Source organism: Neltuma alba, unplaced genomic scaffold (assembly GCF_004799145.2).
Source record: "Neltuma alba isolate B1F8T4 unplaced genomic scaffold, ASM479914v2 tig00013086_pilon, whole genome shotgun sequence".
Classification (NCBI taxonomy): domain Eukaryota; kingdom Viridiplantae; phylum Streptophyta; class Magnoliopsida; order Fabales; family Fabaceae; genus Neltuma; species Neltuma alba.
Window position 1 is genome coordinate 166668 of NW_021637414.1, and position 17676 is coordinate 184343.

General features: G+C 38.7%; 2 protein-coding genes across 2 annotated transcripts; one reads left to right on the forward strand and one right to left on the reverse strand.

The window, feature by feature from the left end:
* The first annotated feature begins 698 nt into the window (after positions 1-698).
* On the forward strand, positions 699-13872 carry LOC114734329 (uncharacterized). The gene is made up of 22 exons (XM_028921943.1): positions 699-1758; positions 2174-2289; positions 3436-3644; positions 4253-4372; positions 4574-4702; positions 4848-4973; positions 6052-6107; positions 6205-6304; positions 6394-6511; positions 6604-6813; positions 6920-7253; positions 7593-7686; positions 8484-8592; positions 8823-9094; positions 9257-9384; positions 9527-9761; positions 11539-11727; positions 11866-12158; positions 12439-12646; positions 12741-12983; positions 13084-13172; positions 13270-13872. Exons 1-22 carry the CDS (start codon positions 920-922, stop codon positions 13415-13417), a joined length of 4365 nt encoding a protein of 1454 aa, XP_028777776.1. The 5' UTR covers positions 699-919; the 3' UTR covers positions 13418-13872.
* Positions 13873-16332: 2460 nt separating this feature from the next.
* Positions 16333-16778, reverse strand: LOC114734336 (oleosin 16 kDa). Its single transcript, XM_028921964.1, is given in 2 exon segments — positions 16333-16583; positions 16586-16778. Coding segments are annotated over 2 exon segments (444 nt in total).
* Positions 16779-17676: the final 898 nt, after the last annotated feature.

The following is a 17676-nucleotide window of genomic DNA, read 5'->3' on the forward strand; positions in this document are numbered from 1 at the left end:
ATTCTTTTTTTTTAAAAAGTAATATAAAATGAAACAGTGGCATATTGGCTCACACGTGAGATTAAAATAACTGACATGGCATATTTTTAGTGGCAAGAAGCATGAATGACGTGGGAGAACCAAGAATTTCTAAGTTTTTGACCACTTGGGATGCCGTCGTTTCGTGCTGCGAAGACCAATGGGATGGTCTCCGTGTGCGCATGTCTACGCTACCAAATGGGTATCATATATATATATATATATATGCACGAATAAAATAAAGTCTTATATTTAAACTGGAGTTTCAGGTCAAAAAAAATATTTGAATTAGAGGAAAGATATATATTTTTTGCCAACTAGAGCAAAGATATTTTACCCATAAGCAAATTACTTCATGTCGTTGGTCACTCTCACTGTCGTTTCGTCCGTTTATTGATTTTTTTTAATTACGTGGCAGTGTCTTAAACGCTCCTCGCAGCAGCGTGAGGTTCAGCAAATGTTGACATGATCGCCGATGCCCAATCTCATCGAATTTCTAAACTTCGTCCAACCAAAGAGCCCCACGTGGAATAAAAAATAGAATGAACAAGAGAGGTACGATCTGAACACTAGGGAACACCGAATTGACATGAAACTTACCGCTTTTGAATATTTCTTATTTCTTTACAGCCAAAATTCAATAAAGCTCCCTCTTCGCCTCCGTGCTGCTTCTCTTCTCTTCCAATTGCTATTTCTCATGCCTCTGTTCCCTGGTCTGTCTCTCATTGATTCCTAGGGTTTTCAGCGGTGTAGATGTTCCGTACTCACGGAGAGTTGTAATTTGGGAGACGCCTCTTTCTCGCGGTGGTTGTTGCGGGTCATTGCACTGATCTCTGACTCGAAAGTCACTTCAGAAATCCGAATCTAAGCTCCCCAATGTGATGACTTCTGTCACCAGTGAATGGCTCGATTTCGTTTTCTGCACCTGCATTTCTTTGCTATCTTCGCGCTCGCCGTCGTATCCGCGAGGCGGTGTGCCTGTGACAAATCGACGAGCAGCGATTCGGACCAGGATTTTTCAATAAGGGATTTTGGTTGGAACCTTTTTCATCAGGATTACTCTCCACCGGCTCCCCCACCACCGCCACCACACCCACCATCAGTGTCCTGCGTTGATGATCTTGGCGGAGTTGGGTCACTGGACACAACGTGCCGAATTGTGAACGATGCGAATCTCACCCGCGACGTGTACATAGCTGGGAAGGGCAATTTTTATATCCTACCCGGGGTGAAGTTTCATTGTCCGAGTCCTGGCTGTATGATAACTGTTAATGTTACTGGTAATTTTAGTTTAGGGAATAACTCGTCAATCGTCACCGGAGGTTTTGAGTTGGTTGCACAAAATGCAAGCTTTCTGAATGGTTCAATTGTCAACACGACGGCTATGGCAGGGCAGCCTCCTCCGCAGACTAGTGGCACCCCTCAAGGTGTTGACGGGGCGGGCGGGGGACATGGCGGGAGGGGTGCGTGCTGTTTGGTGGACAAAACAAAGTTACCGGAGGACGTCTGGGGTGGGGATGCGTATTCATGGGCTTCACTCCAGGCTCCGGAAAGTTTTGGCAGCCGGGGTGGGTCAACAAGCAGAGAGGAAGATTACGGTGGGTTGGGTGGTGGGCGAGTGAAGATGGTCGTTGATAAATTTCTTGAGATGAATGCAACTGTTCTGGCTGATGGGGGTGATGGAGGGTCCAAAGGTGGAGGTGGCTCTGGAGGCAGCATCTACATCAAGGCTTACAGAATGTAAATTCTTCCCTTTCTTTGTCCTCCTCCTCTTACTATTATTTTAAAACTTGGTTAATTTGGCATACAGTTGCTGTTGTCAGTATTGCTTATTGTCGGCTTCATAAAAATCTTGCGCTGTCATGTTGAATCAAAACTAGCTTTAGTGTCCTCTTTCCGTTGCCTCACTGATCGTCTCACATCTATTTGCTATATTTTGTTAGAATCTTCATTCTAGTTGTCTTAGCTTCAGTTCAAGTAATCTCTCTTGTATTAATCATATTCGTGGTCATACAACTTCTTTATTTTCGTAGTTTTTGGTAGAAATGTTCAATAATTCAACACGAAGTCTGTTTGTGCTTGAATGCAATCGCATATAAACGTGCTTTTTATTTATAAAGAACTTTCTATTTTTTGGTTTTATACATGGAACCAGGACTGGCAGTGGACTGATAAGTGCTTGCGGAGGGAAAGGCTTTGCTGGTGGGGGCGGCGGCAGAGTTTCAGTTGATGTTTTCAGTAGACATGATGACCCCAAAATTTATGTGCATGGTGAGGTTTTACATTTTGTTTTGTGCATCGATTTTTATGAAGTATGCCTCGAGTGATACTTGACTGCAGGCTGAAGGTGAAAAAAAATGTGTTGTAAGTGCTAGCACTTCAATTAAATTTTCACTTCTATGGAAAGGAATTCATATATGCTAAACTCTTACATATGGCATGCCATTATTTGGTTTGGAGGGTTTTGTGGATCTCTCCCTTGTTCAATTGGAATAAACAACTTCGCATGATGATTTATTGGCATGGTAAGATTTTGATCTTCAGACCCCCACCAAGGCACTGATCGCTTCCCAAGTATATTTTTGTTATGAGAATGCGCAACTGTTGGAAATATGGATAATTATGTATTCTCAGCACCCTAACTTTTTGAGAGCTGATTTATCCATTGAGATCGCTGATTCTGCCACTCCGTACTATAATTAGTTTGTTAGATTTAAATCGTTTGGCGACCAGAGCTGAAGAGCCTCCTCCTGAAAAGCATCTACAAAACAGACGAATTACTGATCTTTTTGTGCCTTCGTGGATAATAAGTTAATCATTGTGAATGGTCTGCCTATCTAATTGAAGGGTGAAACTAATTCCAATGAGCTAATCTGCACTTAATCTAATGGGAGGCTACCATTTGACAAGTCATTATTCTATTTGTTGGGAATATCACTGTTAAAGTGTTGAGCCCATCTCTCTGGCGTTTCATGTGTTGGCCGTTCGGTGACTTGGCATGGCATTCTCCTTGTTGAAGGACCGTCTTCAGCAATCAGCCTTCACCAACTGAATTTGATATTGTACTAGGCTGTGAATAATATCCACATATTTTGAATATTTTTGGGGGTTTTCAACTTCTAGGGAAAAGCTTACTGGGATGTAACTAGAGTTTTGATGGGATGCTTTTTATTTAAAATTTTGCAGCTTGTGTGCATACTACAGGTAGTTAATTGCCTTTCGTTACTTGTCTGTTTCACTATTGCTGTATGCTGAATATTGGCTAAATATCAGATTATTTTGGAATCCCCGCATGTATACATCATTTTCTCTGCCATGTGGAGTCTGCAGTCCTGTCGTCAGTCCCTTTTTTTACCCCTTTCTGGAATAGACGTATCATCAGTCTTGTTGACTGCACAAATGATTTTCTTATTTCAGGGGGCAGCAGCTCTGGCTGTCCTGAAAATGCAGGTGCTGCTGGGACTTTATACGATGCGGTTCCTCGGAGCCTCATAGTTGATAATTATAACATGTCAACTGATACAGAGACACTGCTCTTGGATTTTCCTAACCGCCCTCTGTGGACTAATGTTTATGTGCGGAACAAGGCCAGGGCCACAGTTCCTTTGCTTTGGAGCCGTGTCCAGGTTTGTAATATTGTATTTAGGTAGATTTTGCAGCGCATGTACTCTTTAAAAGCATGCGGTCATGCCAAGTGCACTGAGAGATAATTTGGTACTCTTCTTGAAAAATTCTTTAATCAATTTATGCTGAAGTTACTTTGCTGTATAAATTTTGAATATGATTGAGAAACTACAGAAAGTACCTTATTGAGAAAATGCTGAAGACAGAAGGGAAGAAGTGCGAAGTGTCGTAGTCTATTTAGTCTGCCTTCATATTGATTCAAAGACGCTTCTAACTTGTTATCTATCTGCTGATACGTATCTTTATATTGGCTTGTATTACTAGTTCTTTCTCTGGTAAGAATAACCGTGGTATGCTTGTATGACATCATACCGTCTATCCTTATATATTTTCCAGAGTTTAGTTGATGTTGTTGTGAATGCAATTATTTTGATTGTGTATTGAATATATAACATCATTCTGACCCTTCTATGTTTTGCTTTTCAATTTGTTGTTTAGGTTAGATTTTCCCCTGTCCGTATAGTAGTTTATGTTATTTTCTTTATCTAGCTTGTGAAAAAGCACTTTGCATGTTGGGACATCAGTGATTATTTTCTTGTGCATTACATAGGTGCAAGGACAGATAAGTCTCTTGCAGAATGGAGTGTTGAGCTTTGGGCTGCGGCACTATGCCTCATCAGAATTTGAGTTACTGGCTGAAGAACTATTGATGAGTGATTCTGTGATAAAGGTAACTGGACACTGTCTGCGTTTTCTGAGTTCCACAATTTTGTTTCAGGTTCCGTTGTTTATTTTAAAAGTTTTGTATTGTACATCTGATTTTTGTTACCTTTCCCAAATGTAGCCTGAACATAAATGTCTCTTGTTTGCGAAATATTAAATAGGCATGATGACATGTAATTTATTAATTCTGGACTTTTGTCTATAAAAGGTATATGGAGCTCTACGCATGTCTGTAAAAATGTTCTTGATGTGGAACTCAAAATTGCTGATAGATGGTGGGGGAGACGTGACAGTTGCAACTTCGTTACTTGAGGCTAGTAATTTGGTTGTTCTCAGGGTAGTTTAACAACTCTCAACTTATTTGAATGATTGACATTGAAATACTAATTTTTTTGGAACCGTCCTCGTGTCATAGAATTCCTTTTTATGCATACTATTGCATATGCTTTGTTTCCTGTTGACATGTCAAGCTGTGTTGACAGGAGGCTTCTGTGATACATTCTAATGCAAACCTGGGAGTTCATGGCCAAGGTCTACTTAATTTATCAGGCCCAGGGGATTGGATAGAAGCACAACGTTTGGTTCTATCCCTATTTTACAGCATTCATGTGAGCCATTTTTTCTGATTTTAATGCTGAATCATGTAAATAGTTCTTGTCTTGGAAGAACTAATTTCTTTTCGTTTTTATTGTTTGATTTAGTGTTACTAGAGCTGAATTTTTACTCAAAAGAATTAGGGGGTTCATACAATGTAGCACATTGTAAGTTTAGTATTCGCAGTAGGTCCATGTGTATTCAAGCATCATAAAAGTATGATCTAAGTCAGAATGTAGCATTAATGGTCTTACAGCATAAAATAGTTTAAAATGTCAAGCATATTGGGGTTCATCAAAATGCAGCGTTCCGTATGCTTTGATGTGTAAAATGGGTCCAGGCATATTAGGCGTTCTTAAAAATATGTTCTAAGGTGAAGTTAAGTATCAACAATCTTACAGGCACAAAGCATCTTAAAATGCCGTAAGTATGTCATACAAAGGGAAAAAAGGAATAAAGATTCAAAATCAACACCACGGCAAAGGCTGAACTTTAGTTATAATATTTTTTAAAATATAAGGGTTAATATCATCTTTAATTCCTGAAATTTGATCTCAGTTTGGTTTTGGTCCCTGAAATTTGACTTCATGTGGTTTGCCTAAAGATTTTTGGCCCCAATTTGTTTTAGGGACCAAAATGAAGTCAAATTTCAGTTACCAAAGATGTTATTAACCGAAAATATAATTATTAGGGCTTTGGGTTTTTCCCTCTTAACAATATGGACTGTATTTGAGTTTGAGAGGCCAATAGCTAATGTCAAAATAGTACAAACATTTTGGCCCTAAAATAATGGCCATGATCATTGTAACTGTGCTTTTTCTAAGCCCCCCCGGGGAGCTTTGATCAATACAATTTCAGATGATTTCACTAAACCATTTGAGTGGTGTTAAAGTCGCATCTAATAACCTTTGTGCTCTAAAGTGCAATCTTGATGATCATGGGCTGATGTTCCTTGTTTCATTCTGTGTTTCTGTTGACTTGATTGCTTCTTAGCCCAAACTGATGGGCTATCTGTTGTGCTTTACTTGCTTTCCGGTGAAGCCTTATTTGGCCTTACCTCTAAGACACTGATTTGCTTGACTTTTTTCTAAGGTTGGGCCTGGATCTGTCCTGCGTGGTCCACTGGAGAACGCAACAACAGATGATGTGTGAGTATGATTTTGGTCAAATGATCATTCATCAACTCCCCCTTGTAGTCTGATATGTGCTATATTTCTATACCTCTCCATGTTTTGACAATGACAGGACGCCGAAGCTCTATTGTGACAGGGAAGATTGCCCTTTTGAATTAATTCATCCTCCTGAAGATTGCAATGTGAACTCATCCCTATCATTCACGCTTCAGGTACTCTTTTTAGTGTAGACAGGGTAATGATTTGTGTTATGCTTTTGTATTAGTAAGCAGATTGAAAGCTCTATATGTGGTCTTTGTAGATCTGCCGAGTTGAGGACATCAATGTTCAAGGCCTTGTAAAAGGTTCTGTTGTTCATTTCCACAGGGCTCGGACCATAAGTATTGAGTCTTCTGGAACAATATCTGCCTCTGGAATGGGTGTGTTTTCTTATTAGAGATTTTGTTGCTTGTTGACTCAAATTACTGTACATTTCCTAGACTCATTCTGTCCTGGACAATGATTTGTGCAGGTTGCACTGGTGGTTTGGGCAGAGGAAGTCTTCTAAATAACAGCATTGGCAGTGGTGGTGGGCATGGTGGTAAAGGTGGGAATGCATGCTTTAATGATAGTTGTATTGACGGTGGCAGGTCATATGGGAGTGAGATCCTGCCCTGTGAACTAGGAAGCGGAAGCGGAAATGATAGCTCAGTTGGCACCACAGCTGGTGGTGGTATCATTGGTAAGTTTATATCCAGCCAGTAGCAAGTTATTGTTTTATATTGTTCGGTGTTGATCACAAGAAGTTTTGTTTTAATTTCATTCTTGTTTTATGTATGCTTGAGCAGTCATGGGCTCTTTAGAACACCCTTTGTCAAGTTTATCCATTCAAGGTTCTGTAAGAGCTGATGGAGACAGTTTTGAAGGAGCACTCAGAAGAGAAAAATTTATTATTTTTGATAGTTTTGGTGGTCCTGGGGGTGGATCTGGTGGAACTATTCTTCTGTTTCTCCATACCTTGGCCATTGGGGAGTCGGCTATTCTTTCTAGTATAGGGGGATATAGCAGCTCTAATGGAGGCGGTGGCGGAGGTGGAGGAAGAATTCACTTTCATTGGTCTGACATTTCCACTGGAGATGTTTATCAGCCCATTGCTAGTGTGCAAGGCAGCATACATACTGGGTATGCACGGAATTCTCTTTCATTACTTGTTAAGTAGGCTAACTTAAAATTTTTGGTATTAACTTCATATTATATAATAGTAGCTGCAGTTGGATAAATGTTTCTTTAGATTGTTCCTCCGTATTTACTGGTCCTATGCCCCTCAAAATGATTATAATTTCATTCTTCACATTCCTTTACCAAAGTGACATCCTTAGCAGGCGTGTTTGCAGGAGAATGAATCAGCTTGTTGATTTTTTCCTCTTTTGCTTTTTCCTCCCCCTTGTCCATGTTAATGATATTGTTTTTAATTCATATGTCATAATGTTGATTTCTGATATTTTATGATTTAATCTAAAGGGGAGGCAAAGGTAGAGGCAGGGGTGGATCTGGAGAAAATGGAACGATCACTGGGAAAGCTTGCCCTAAAGGTCTCTATGGTACATTTTGCAAGGTAGATTCATCTTTTCTCTTTATCTTTCTCCTTTCGGTTCTTGTTTTAGTTTCTCGTCTTTTTCTTGGTTCTTGCTTAATTGTGTTGAGTATCAAATATTTGTGCAATGTGCGGCCTTGTTTTTACTCATCTTGGTGGCTTGGTCAAAGTCCGCTTATTTTCAATTTGTAACCTCTACAATGTGCTGTTTGAAGAGATTCTAGTGCATGGGTTACATTCCCAACTGCGACACATCCAAGGGAAATGTGTTTAATAAAATGCAAATAGACATGATGTTTTGGTGACTAGAATGAGAAGCTAATAGGCAGCACTATGTTGTGGCTGCAGAACAGATATAGGGAAGATACTGTTAACCATACTTTCTTCTGTTTCCTCTAACTGTCTGTCATACACTGCAACAAATCAGGCAGTTAAATGACGTGTCCTGTGCTTTTTTAGGTTTAGATAGATCTAATAGACTCAAATGCCCCCTCTGCTTAAATACATATGGACCGGAAGTGTGTTTAAATGAGAAACATATAAGCCCCTCCTTGAAATTTCGTTGTGTGCTTCTGACACTGGTGCCTTAGCTGGATAATGCTTATCATCATGACACTTTCTATTCTGCATAACCTCATCAGCTAGGCATGTGCAGTGGATACTTCTCGCAACGGGGGTAAAGGAAGCATTCTGTAATCAATAGCAGCTCTGTCTTCCATTCCCTCACTGCTTTGTTGCTTTCTATCTTGTGAGAGCTAACTAGTGCTTCTATTACTATAGTTCCCACTCAGGCTTTGTTACTTTTCATTTACCTTTAGGAATGTCCAGCTGGAACTTACAAGAATGTTACTGGATCTGATCGGTCACTTTGTCTCCATTGCCCTGCAAATGAGCTGCCCCATCGTGCTGTTTATATTTCAGTCCGAGGTAAAAGTCTCAATTTAATGGTCATAAAGTACATAGGCAAGCAAATAAAAAAAAAATTTATAATATTATGCCTTAGAGGTAAGAATGTGCCAGATTTAAATACTTTTTTGTTGTGTGGGTGCCTTTTTTTCTGTGGGGGCATTGTGCTTCCATATTTTAAACTTGTTGCCTTGATGCATTTTAATAATATCTTCTATGCCAATGGATAAGTTATGATTTTCCGTTTGCAGGTGGTATTGCTGAAACGCCGTGCCCTTACAAATGCATTTCAGACAGATATCACATGCCACACTGTTATACAGCCCTTGAAGAGTTGATTTACACCTTTGGTGGACCTTGGTTGTTTGGTCTTTTCCTTATCGGTCTCTTGATACTGTTAGCACTGGTGCTTAGCGTGGCACGGATGAAATTTGTTGGGGTTGATGAATCACCAGGGCCAGCTCCCACCCAGCATGGTTCTCAAATAGATCACTCCTTCCCTTTCCTTGAGTCACTAAATGAGGTTTTCCTCAATATCTATGGTTTTTCTTTTTTTAATTTATTTTTCCATCCACTGTGAATCAATGGAGATAACTAGACCTCTCACCAGTGGCGTTTGCAGTCTCCCCTTCCCCCCTTTTCCTATTGTTGCTATGGTGGTGATGAGTTGTTGTGCAATGACTAGGTCCTGGAGACTAATAGAGTTGAGGAGTCCCAGAGTCATGTGCATAGAATGTACTTTATGGGGCCTAATACCTTTAGTGAACCTTGGCATCTACCACACATGCCACCTGAGCAAATAAAGGAGATTGTGTAAGTGATTCCTTTTTTTTTTTTTTTTGTTTGGTTGATTCTTTTTGGACCTTCGTGTGGAAAATTTTGTCTATTTGATTTTTGTCAAATCGTGTTGCTTGGATATATGTTGAGATGGAGATCTTTTACTTTGATATGTTAGATATGAGGGTGCATTCAATACATTTGTGGATGAGATTAATGCTATAGCAGCTTATCAGTGGTGGGAAGGAGCAGTGTATAGCATTCTCTCAGTCCTTGCATATCCACTTGCATGGTCATGGCTGCAATGGCGCCGAAGGATGAACCTGCAACGTCTGCGTGAATTTGTTCGGTCAGAGTATGATCATGCTTGCCTTCGTTCTTGTCGTTCAAGAGCACTCTATGAGGGGATCAAGGTATATCGTTGAATAGTTCTTTTTAATTCAAGTAATTTGTACGTCTATTGATTTTGTTTAGGAGCATTCTTTATCTGTCCTAATGCACATGCATATGGTAAGCTATAATTCCTTGCCTATCATTTAGTGTTAGAGCTGGTGGTTATCTGCAATGGTGAAGGGCTATTTGTGGATTGATGCGGATGACAATAGGAAATGATAAGCTATAATTCCTTGCCTATCATTTAGTGTTAGAGCTGGTGGTTATCTGCAATGGTGAAGGGCTATTTGTGGATTGATGCGGATGACAATAGGAAATGACTATCATTGTGCATGCTATTTTGTCAATTTGTTTTCTTTGTTACGGATGGGAACTATGGTAGAATGAGATGCCCTACCTGGATTGATTAGCATGGGCTGTTCAATGGGGTACTTAAGTATGGTAGTTTTCCCTTTTCACAGCAGCGAGTTTTGAGGGAGGGTTCTTCACCTTGCATGCAGTACTGGGAAAACGGGCCGGCCTGTTTAAGCCCGAGTTCTAAAAATAAGTCATTTTTTCAAGCCCGGCCCGTGAAATGACGGGCTCGGGCTAGCCCGCGGGTTTTTGGCTTTTTTAACTAAAATGAATTTTTTTTTTTAATATATTTTATCAAAATAATAAAAATGAAACAATAAAATTACTAATAAAAGGTATAAATATAAATAAAATTGAGTCACAAATATAAACATTATCATGTCTAAACATATATTGCAGTGTAATAAAGTCTATTGAATAAACAAACTAAATAGAGGACAGACATAAACAACTAAATAAGTATTAAGTTCAGTAGATAATTACAATGCGGATGATCTAATTTGATTATAAATAATTAACAAAAAATTTTAACTAACAAACATAGTATACATGAAGAATAATCATTTGTCATATCGACAAAAAAGAAAAGAGTCCATCATCCTTAGTTCTAAATTTGTTTCTACTATAAAAATGATATAGATCTTTATTTTAGTTTAAAGATTTTTTGATCAATTATATTTCAAGTATAAAATAATATGGGAGAATGACAAATAAAGATTGTAAAAATTACACATACAGTATTTTAATAGGTTTTGACAACTTATTTAACAATATATTTTTGTGAATATACCTAGTTTTAAATTTTGCAATTTTCATATGTTTTTGGTTATTTTTCGTACAACTATAGTGATTCTTTTTTTCTTTTTGTGAATGCTATCTATGTGAGCTGCCAAGATAAGTAAAACTAAGAGTATGATATGTTTAAAATGTTAGGATTTTCTTTTTTAAGTTAAAAAAAAAAGACAGAAATTTTAAAAAAAAATTGGCGGGCCTAAACGGGCCGGCCCGCGGCCCTTGTTTATTTTTCGGCCCTACAGGGCTGGCCCTTTTAAGCCCGACTTCCCTTTCAAGGCTCCAAAATACAAGCCCGGCCCTCGACTTAAACGGGCTTAAACGGGCTCGGTCCGTTTTCTCGGCTCTACTTGCATGAGAGCCTATCATTTAGTATTAGAGCTCATGGTCAACTGCACTTTGAAGGGCTAGTTGGGATGGGTTTTGATTGGTGAAAGGCCAAATGAAGTGTTGTATAGTTGTTGAGACCTTGGCTTTCCAAAAGATGCCAATGGATAGAGACATAGATGGTATGAGATATCTAAGTCCTGCATTGAGTAGCATGATTGTTTTAAGTAGGGTGGTTCTCCCATTTTAACAATTAGTTTCGCCTGTGCTTCTGATCTGATTATTTTTGGCTGTCTGAATGTTAACGTGTCTGGAATGTTCTAGGTCGCTGCAACTTCTGACTTGATGCTTGCATATGTGGATTTCTTTCTTGGTGGGGATGAAAAAAGAACTGACCTCCCCCCTCGATTGTGTCAAAGATACCCAATGTCATTACTTTTTGGAGGTGATGGAAGTTATATGGCTCCATTCTCTCTTCACAATGATAATATCCTTACCAGCCTCATGAGTCAGGTTTGCATATTGATTTTGAGGAACTCAAACAATTGCGTTTCACCATACAGATATAAATTTATTTGGTTGCAGAGGGCTAAATTTTGTTGTCCATTCTCTGGGCACTTGGTATTTGTGTATCTTTTTTTATGTTTGCAGTCAGTCCCTCCCACCACATGGTACCGATTGGTTGCAGGGTTGAATGCACAATTGCGGTTAGTTCGCCGTGGAAGACTGAGAGTAACATTTCGACCTGTCCTCAGATGGCTTGAGACTCATGCCAATCCTGCATTAAGAATCCATCGTGTACGGGTTGATCTTGCCTGCTTTCAGGCTACACCTAGTGGTTATTGCCAATATGGACTTGTGGTTTATGCACTTGAAGGAGGAACTAACCCTGCACCCACTGAAGGAAGTATTGATGGAGCAGCAAGAGTTGAGGAGATATCATGGTACTTATTCTTTACAGCTTCCAAATGGGAGACCATGATATGCATTTTAGTATTTCGTTCTTGTAGACACACAAACAATGTTGTCCAAGTTGATATAGAATTTGTTGAGTTGGAACTTCTTATTATCTTCATGACAATTATGCGTCCACCAAAAATTATAAAAAAATGATGTCATATCGTGATGATGCAGATGAGGATATATAGTATCATTGATATGGGATAGTTTATCCTTTTTTGTTTAAAGGAAAACTTGAGTTACTTGAATTTTTTTTATTTCCAGGGTTCGGGGTGTGAAGAAGGAACATTCTTCAGTGCATCCGAGAGGAGTGCTCTTGAGCTCAAGTGAAATAATTGATGACAACTATATTAGGCGAAAGACACATGGGACTGTTATAGATTCAAACAATTTACAGATGCTTGAAGAAAAGAGAGATATATTTTATCCTCTCTCTCTTGTACTTCATAATACAAAGCCTGTTGGACATCAGGTATCTTGTGTTGACTAATTCTAATTTATGAGCTGCGAATTCTCTTGTCGTTATTGCCATCATTTTAAAGTCCTTTCCTTTTGATTAATTGCAGGATCTCGTTGGTTTGGTGATTTCAATGCTGCTGCTAGGAGATTTTAGTTTAGTATTGCTTACTTTGCTGCAGTTGTATTCGATTTCTTTGGTGGATGTCTTCCTTGTTTTGTTTATATTGCCTTTTGGCATTCTTCTTCCATTTCCTGCTGGAATTAATGCCCTCTTCAGTCACGGACCAAGGCATTCTGCAGGGCTTGCCCGTGTTTATGCTCTGTGGAACCTTTCGTCCTTCATAAACGTTGTAAGTTTTCGCAATTAATCTGATAGGTGATATGTGATGTTTAATTTCCTTCTTGTACATTTTTAAATTGGGAATGATTTGTTTATATCTTTTTCTGAAGGTGGTTGCATTTCTTTGTGGATATATCCATTACAACTCTCAATCATCCAGTAAAAAACATCCAAGCTTTCAACCATGGAGTATTAGCATGTAAGTGTGTTTCTTGCTTTTTTTTTTTTTTTTTTTGGGAGCTACATACGTGGGAAGATCTGATGTCTTTCTGTGGGCTCACTGCTTGGGGATGCAGGGATGAAAGTGAATGGTGGATATTCCCAGCTGGACTGGTTTTGTGTAAATTATTCCAGTCCCAACTCGTTAATTGGCATGTTGCCAATCTGGAGATTCAAGATCGCTCGTTGTATAGTGACGATTTTGAGCTGTTCTGGCAGTCATGAGGGCGCGTTCACACCATATGTTCCACATTAACTAGTTTTTCCCCCCTTATTTTTCTCCTTCCCCTTAATTTATTCTCTTGATATGTCTCATCCTCATAATGATCTCTAGAATAGGTCAAATATTGACACAGGTGGAGTAAAACGCAACTGGGGACAAATAGTTATACAGAAATTCAAAGTAGAGAAAAAAAAGGAAAAAGAAATAGAGGCATTCATTACTGTAACCCCTAATTTTAAATGAGCCTTTTGATCCTTTAGTTTCCCTGGAGTGTAAATATGATGCTAATGAGTACTGACTAGAGAACAGTCTATCGACTTTTCTCAACTAACGCTTTTAACATTTTGTCCAATTTGTGAATGCTTTCTATTAGATCATGACCCGAAGGAAATTTCAGTTCTTTGTACCAAAGTGTAATTCCACCGAGAATATATATACTGTGAAATTTCATGCGATATCTATCTCTACTATTAATCCATTATGAATGGCAGTGTTGGTATGGGTTTTCCATCATGGCTTGACTTGATGAATTTAGATGAAAACTAAATCATGATTTTAAAAGTGATTTTATGGTATGTTTGGGAGGAGTTTTATCTGGATTTGGGAGGGGGTCCCATACAGTCCTTGGGTCATGTCACTGTTGGATCATACCAGCTGTCACTCTTTCAGAGTGAGGGGAGCCTAAAATCGTCTGTAACACTGTTTGATGTTTAGAAGTAAAATTGTCCTGTCTGATGAATCCGTCACTTTAAAGAAAGGATAACTTTGGTGGCAATGCTAGGGCATGGCAAGTTGGTGTAGTCTTGTACTCGAGCATATTCTGAGGCATGACAAGGGGTTACACCGACTCAGGCCTTTGCCCTACCAAGTAACGTTTCAGGTTCTAATTACGAGTCGCACTGCTTTCCCACGTTTATTGGCGAAGATTTGACGACTGCTTTAGTGACTATGGAGTTGGAATGCATTTCTCCAGCAACTATCTTCATTTATCTATGTACGATCAATTTCTTCATAAAAGTGGATTAGCACGTTGATTTTCTAAGTAGGTGCATATCTTGTACCTTGGTTCAATCAGATCATAATCTTGTTTTTGTTTTTTGTGCATTTAGCATTTTGATATTTTTTTAGTTATATTTGGCATTTTGAAAGCACTACAAATAAAATTAAGATGCTTGATGCACAAAAAAAAAGATTAGAGTGCTAAATGTATTATTTTTTATCTTTAATATAAGAGTTAGTCTGATTTTAAATTTGGTTTTAAATATAAGAATTTAATTCATTTTGTTTTTCATGTTTATTTATTTATTTCAATATAGTTTTTGTAAGAGTTATACATATTAGAATTTTCATTAAATAGTAGTTCTAGTTAATATATTTGATTAGTAAGAATATTTTACATATGACAAATTTTTTTTATCACAAATAACTAAGTTTACTAATTTTTTAAACTACTCAAAATATTCAATTAACTCTTTTATTAAGGATAAGGAGTAGTATTACAGAAAAAAATTAAGAGTGTTAGATGCATTGAAAAAAATTTAAATTGGGTACTGGATGTAATTTAACCTTTTAATAAATCATCAATTTGATTACTAAATGTATCATTCATTTGGATTTCGTCGTTATAAAGAAGTATTATGATATTATTTTCAACAGCATTCAAGTAGTATTCCTTTTCTATGTGTTGCTAGGGGCCAAGACCCTCAAATCAGTTGCCTTCCTATATATATTCTGACACAGACGCCTGTGTGTATTGTATGAATGGTCCAAAGCAAAGTATTTTGTGGTTCTTTCTTTTCCAATGTGTACAAGAAATGTGTTAATTCCGAAGTGCATTCTCAGTATTAGATAGCATGACATATAATCGAATATTTAGTGCTATTCGTATATTAGTAATCAACCCGTCGCACTTGCGGTTTATTCCTGTATTTGTATATTTCGTGCTATTGGTATTAGTAATCATAATCTACCCGGCGCAGTGGTGAACAGTTTTAACTTTCCATGATGAGAACACAAGTAACGAGTTCCATTTCTGAAAACGCTCTTGACGCATCCTGACGGGTATCTGGTGGAACCAGTTTGAGACTCTAAACTCATTAGATATGAATCTATAATGATTCGGATTTACTTTTTTTATTTTTATTTTTTCAAAATAATTATAAAATAGAGATAATACCTTAATTATCATTCTTTTAAAAAATAATTTTTAAAATTTTTTAAATCTAGACTATTTAAATTAGACATTCAGTATAATGAGCTCGTGATGCTCATCATCTGGTTCTATATCTGGCTGGCTAGTCCATGTTGGAAGGTCAAGACCCACAATAAGCGCCGAGTGGTGGGTTATTTTGGCCCCTTTAATTTTTGGGTCATCGTGCAATGACTTAATATCCCGGAGAACTCTTTTTGGCAAAGTAACTTGCTGACTCTCGTTTCATGCTTGCTTGTAAATTTCCTTTTCTCTCTGTTGATGTTGCAGGACATGGTAAATTATCCGCAACTATCCTCCACAAGCTCAGGGTCAGAATTCCTCGCCCAAGGACAGCTTAGTTAAGGCCAGCTAACTAGGTTTCAGAAACTTCTGGATCCAAGGCTCTGAGGTAAGATAAAGTTGCTGGACTGCAGAAAAGAACCAGTGGAGCAGTCACACATAATGACTTTGCGAGCCACAAGGTGTGTAAATGCTAGTCTTACTCATTCTTGTCTACCACATATATCTTAACAAGAGAAGACATTTAACCGGAAAAGAGATTTATTAAGAAGATTGCACAAATATATGTAGTGGTAGGGGATTAGCTACGAAGACGAACAGTGAACAAAAACCAGAGCAACACATGACACTAACAGACAGAAGATACAACACTACAACGCACGAGGACTTAACAAGCAAACTCAAATGAAATCAATCCACTCTCCATTAACCGGACGCATAAGCTTGATGCCCCATAATGGCCTCCTGAGCCCTTCCCGGCCCATAAGTCGCAAAGTCCTTGGCTTTGTCCCCAATCAACCTGCCGGCATTATCAAGCCTATCAGAACCCGCCGGGTACTTGCCGGTGACGTAGTTATATATCCACGACAATGCAGCTATGGCCGCAACGCCGCAGCCGCCGGAGAACACAAACCCAGAAGCAGCCATGAAAACAGCTATCCCTGCAGGGACCAGATCGGACTGAACAGAACCAAAAGTGGGGTTGCCACGATCAAGGCTATAACAGTTCCGGTGAGGGTGAGCGCCGACAAGAGCAAGAGTGTGACTCCAATAGTGGCAGCCGTCAAGAACTTGACGGCTTGGCGTGCGGGGGGTTGGTTCGAATTGGAAACATCATCGTAGTAGGCTGGTCTTGTTGAATAGTCAGCCATGGTGAGGCTGAGGAAGGAGAAGTGGGATATATTTGAGAGCTGTTTGGTGGAGAGGAGATTTCAGAGACTAATGGGGGGTCATGTGAAGAAGGAGAGAAGTGGTATATAGGAAAGAGGTGGAGCCGAGTGGCAGATTACGCGGCACGAGTTGAGAATGCTTTGAGTCTGGTGGCGGCTTTGCATGAAATTGCATCTCCCACCTTACCAACACCTGTCTCCCTAACTGACTAGTGTCCCTTCTCTGTAAATATGGCCGTTTCTCACCCATTTCCTTTTTCATCACTTTCTCTACGGAAGCCGTTCAAAAAGAGAATTCATTATAAAAGTTATCGTCTTAAATAAAAAAAAATGCAGGCCTCTTATTTTTTAGTATACTCGTTGTTTTTTTATTAGAAAAATCTGTGTCTCTGTAATGGTTCTACACTTGGTGCCAGCCAGAGCTATAAATACACTGATCTATGTTCTTTTTGTCCGAGCATAATCGGTGTCATTAAAAATCAGACAAAATTACTCATGAATTTCAATAAAATACTATAGGTCCCTAAATTTCATTTCGGACCAATAGATTCTAAAAAATTAATATTTATAAGTTTGACTGACATAATGCAACTTATAAATATGGAGGTTAATTTAGATGATCTATTTGTATTTAATTTTTTTATTTAAAGCCTGTGAGTACTTTTTTTTTTTTTTTTGTGAAACTCTAGAGTATCCTCCCACTCGGGACTTGCAGAGGCCTAATTATGGGGCTACCCTTCCAAACAAGCCAGCTCCATTCCCATCCTCCAGACACAGATCCTCATCCATCTGTGCTAACGTGTGTTGGGATAATTTTCCCAACAAAGAAGCAACTGTTCATGCTCCCTGACCTGTGAAAGCTGGGCTCCCAGTGGCGAGC

Bases quoted from the DNA above. Each gene is read 5' to 3' on its own strand.
- LOC114734329 (XM_028921943.1), top strand. From the start codon at position 920: ATGGCTCGATTTCGTTTTCTGCACCTGCATTTCTTTGCTATCTTCGCG. The intron at 6,512-6,603 runs GTGTGTTTTCTT...TGATTTGTGCAG, and splicing joins AATATCTGCCTCTGGAATGG to GTTGCACTGGTGGTTTGGGC. The intron at 7,687-8,483 runs GTAGATTCATCT...ATTTACCTTTAG, and splicing joins TCTATGGTACATTTTGCAAG to GAATGTCCAGCTGGAACTTA.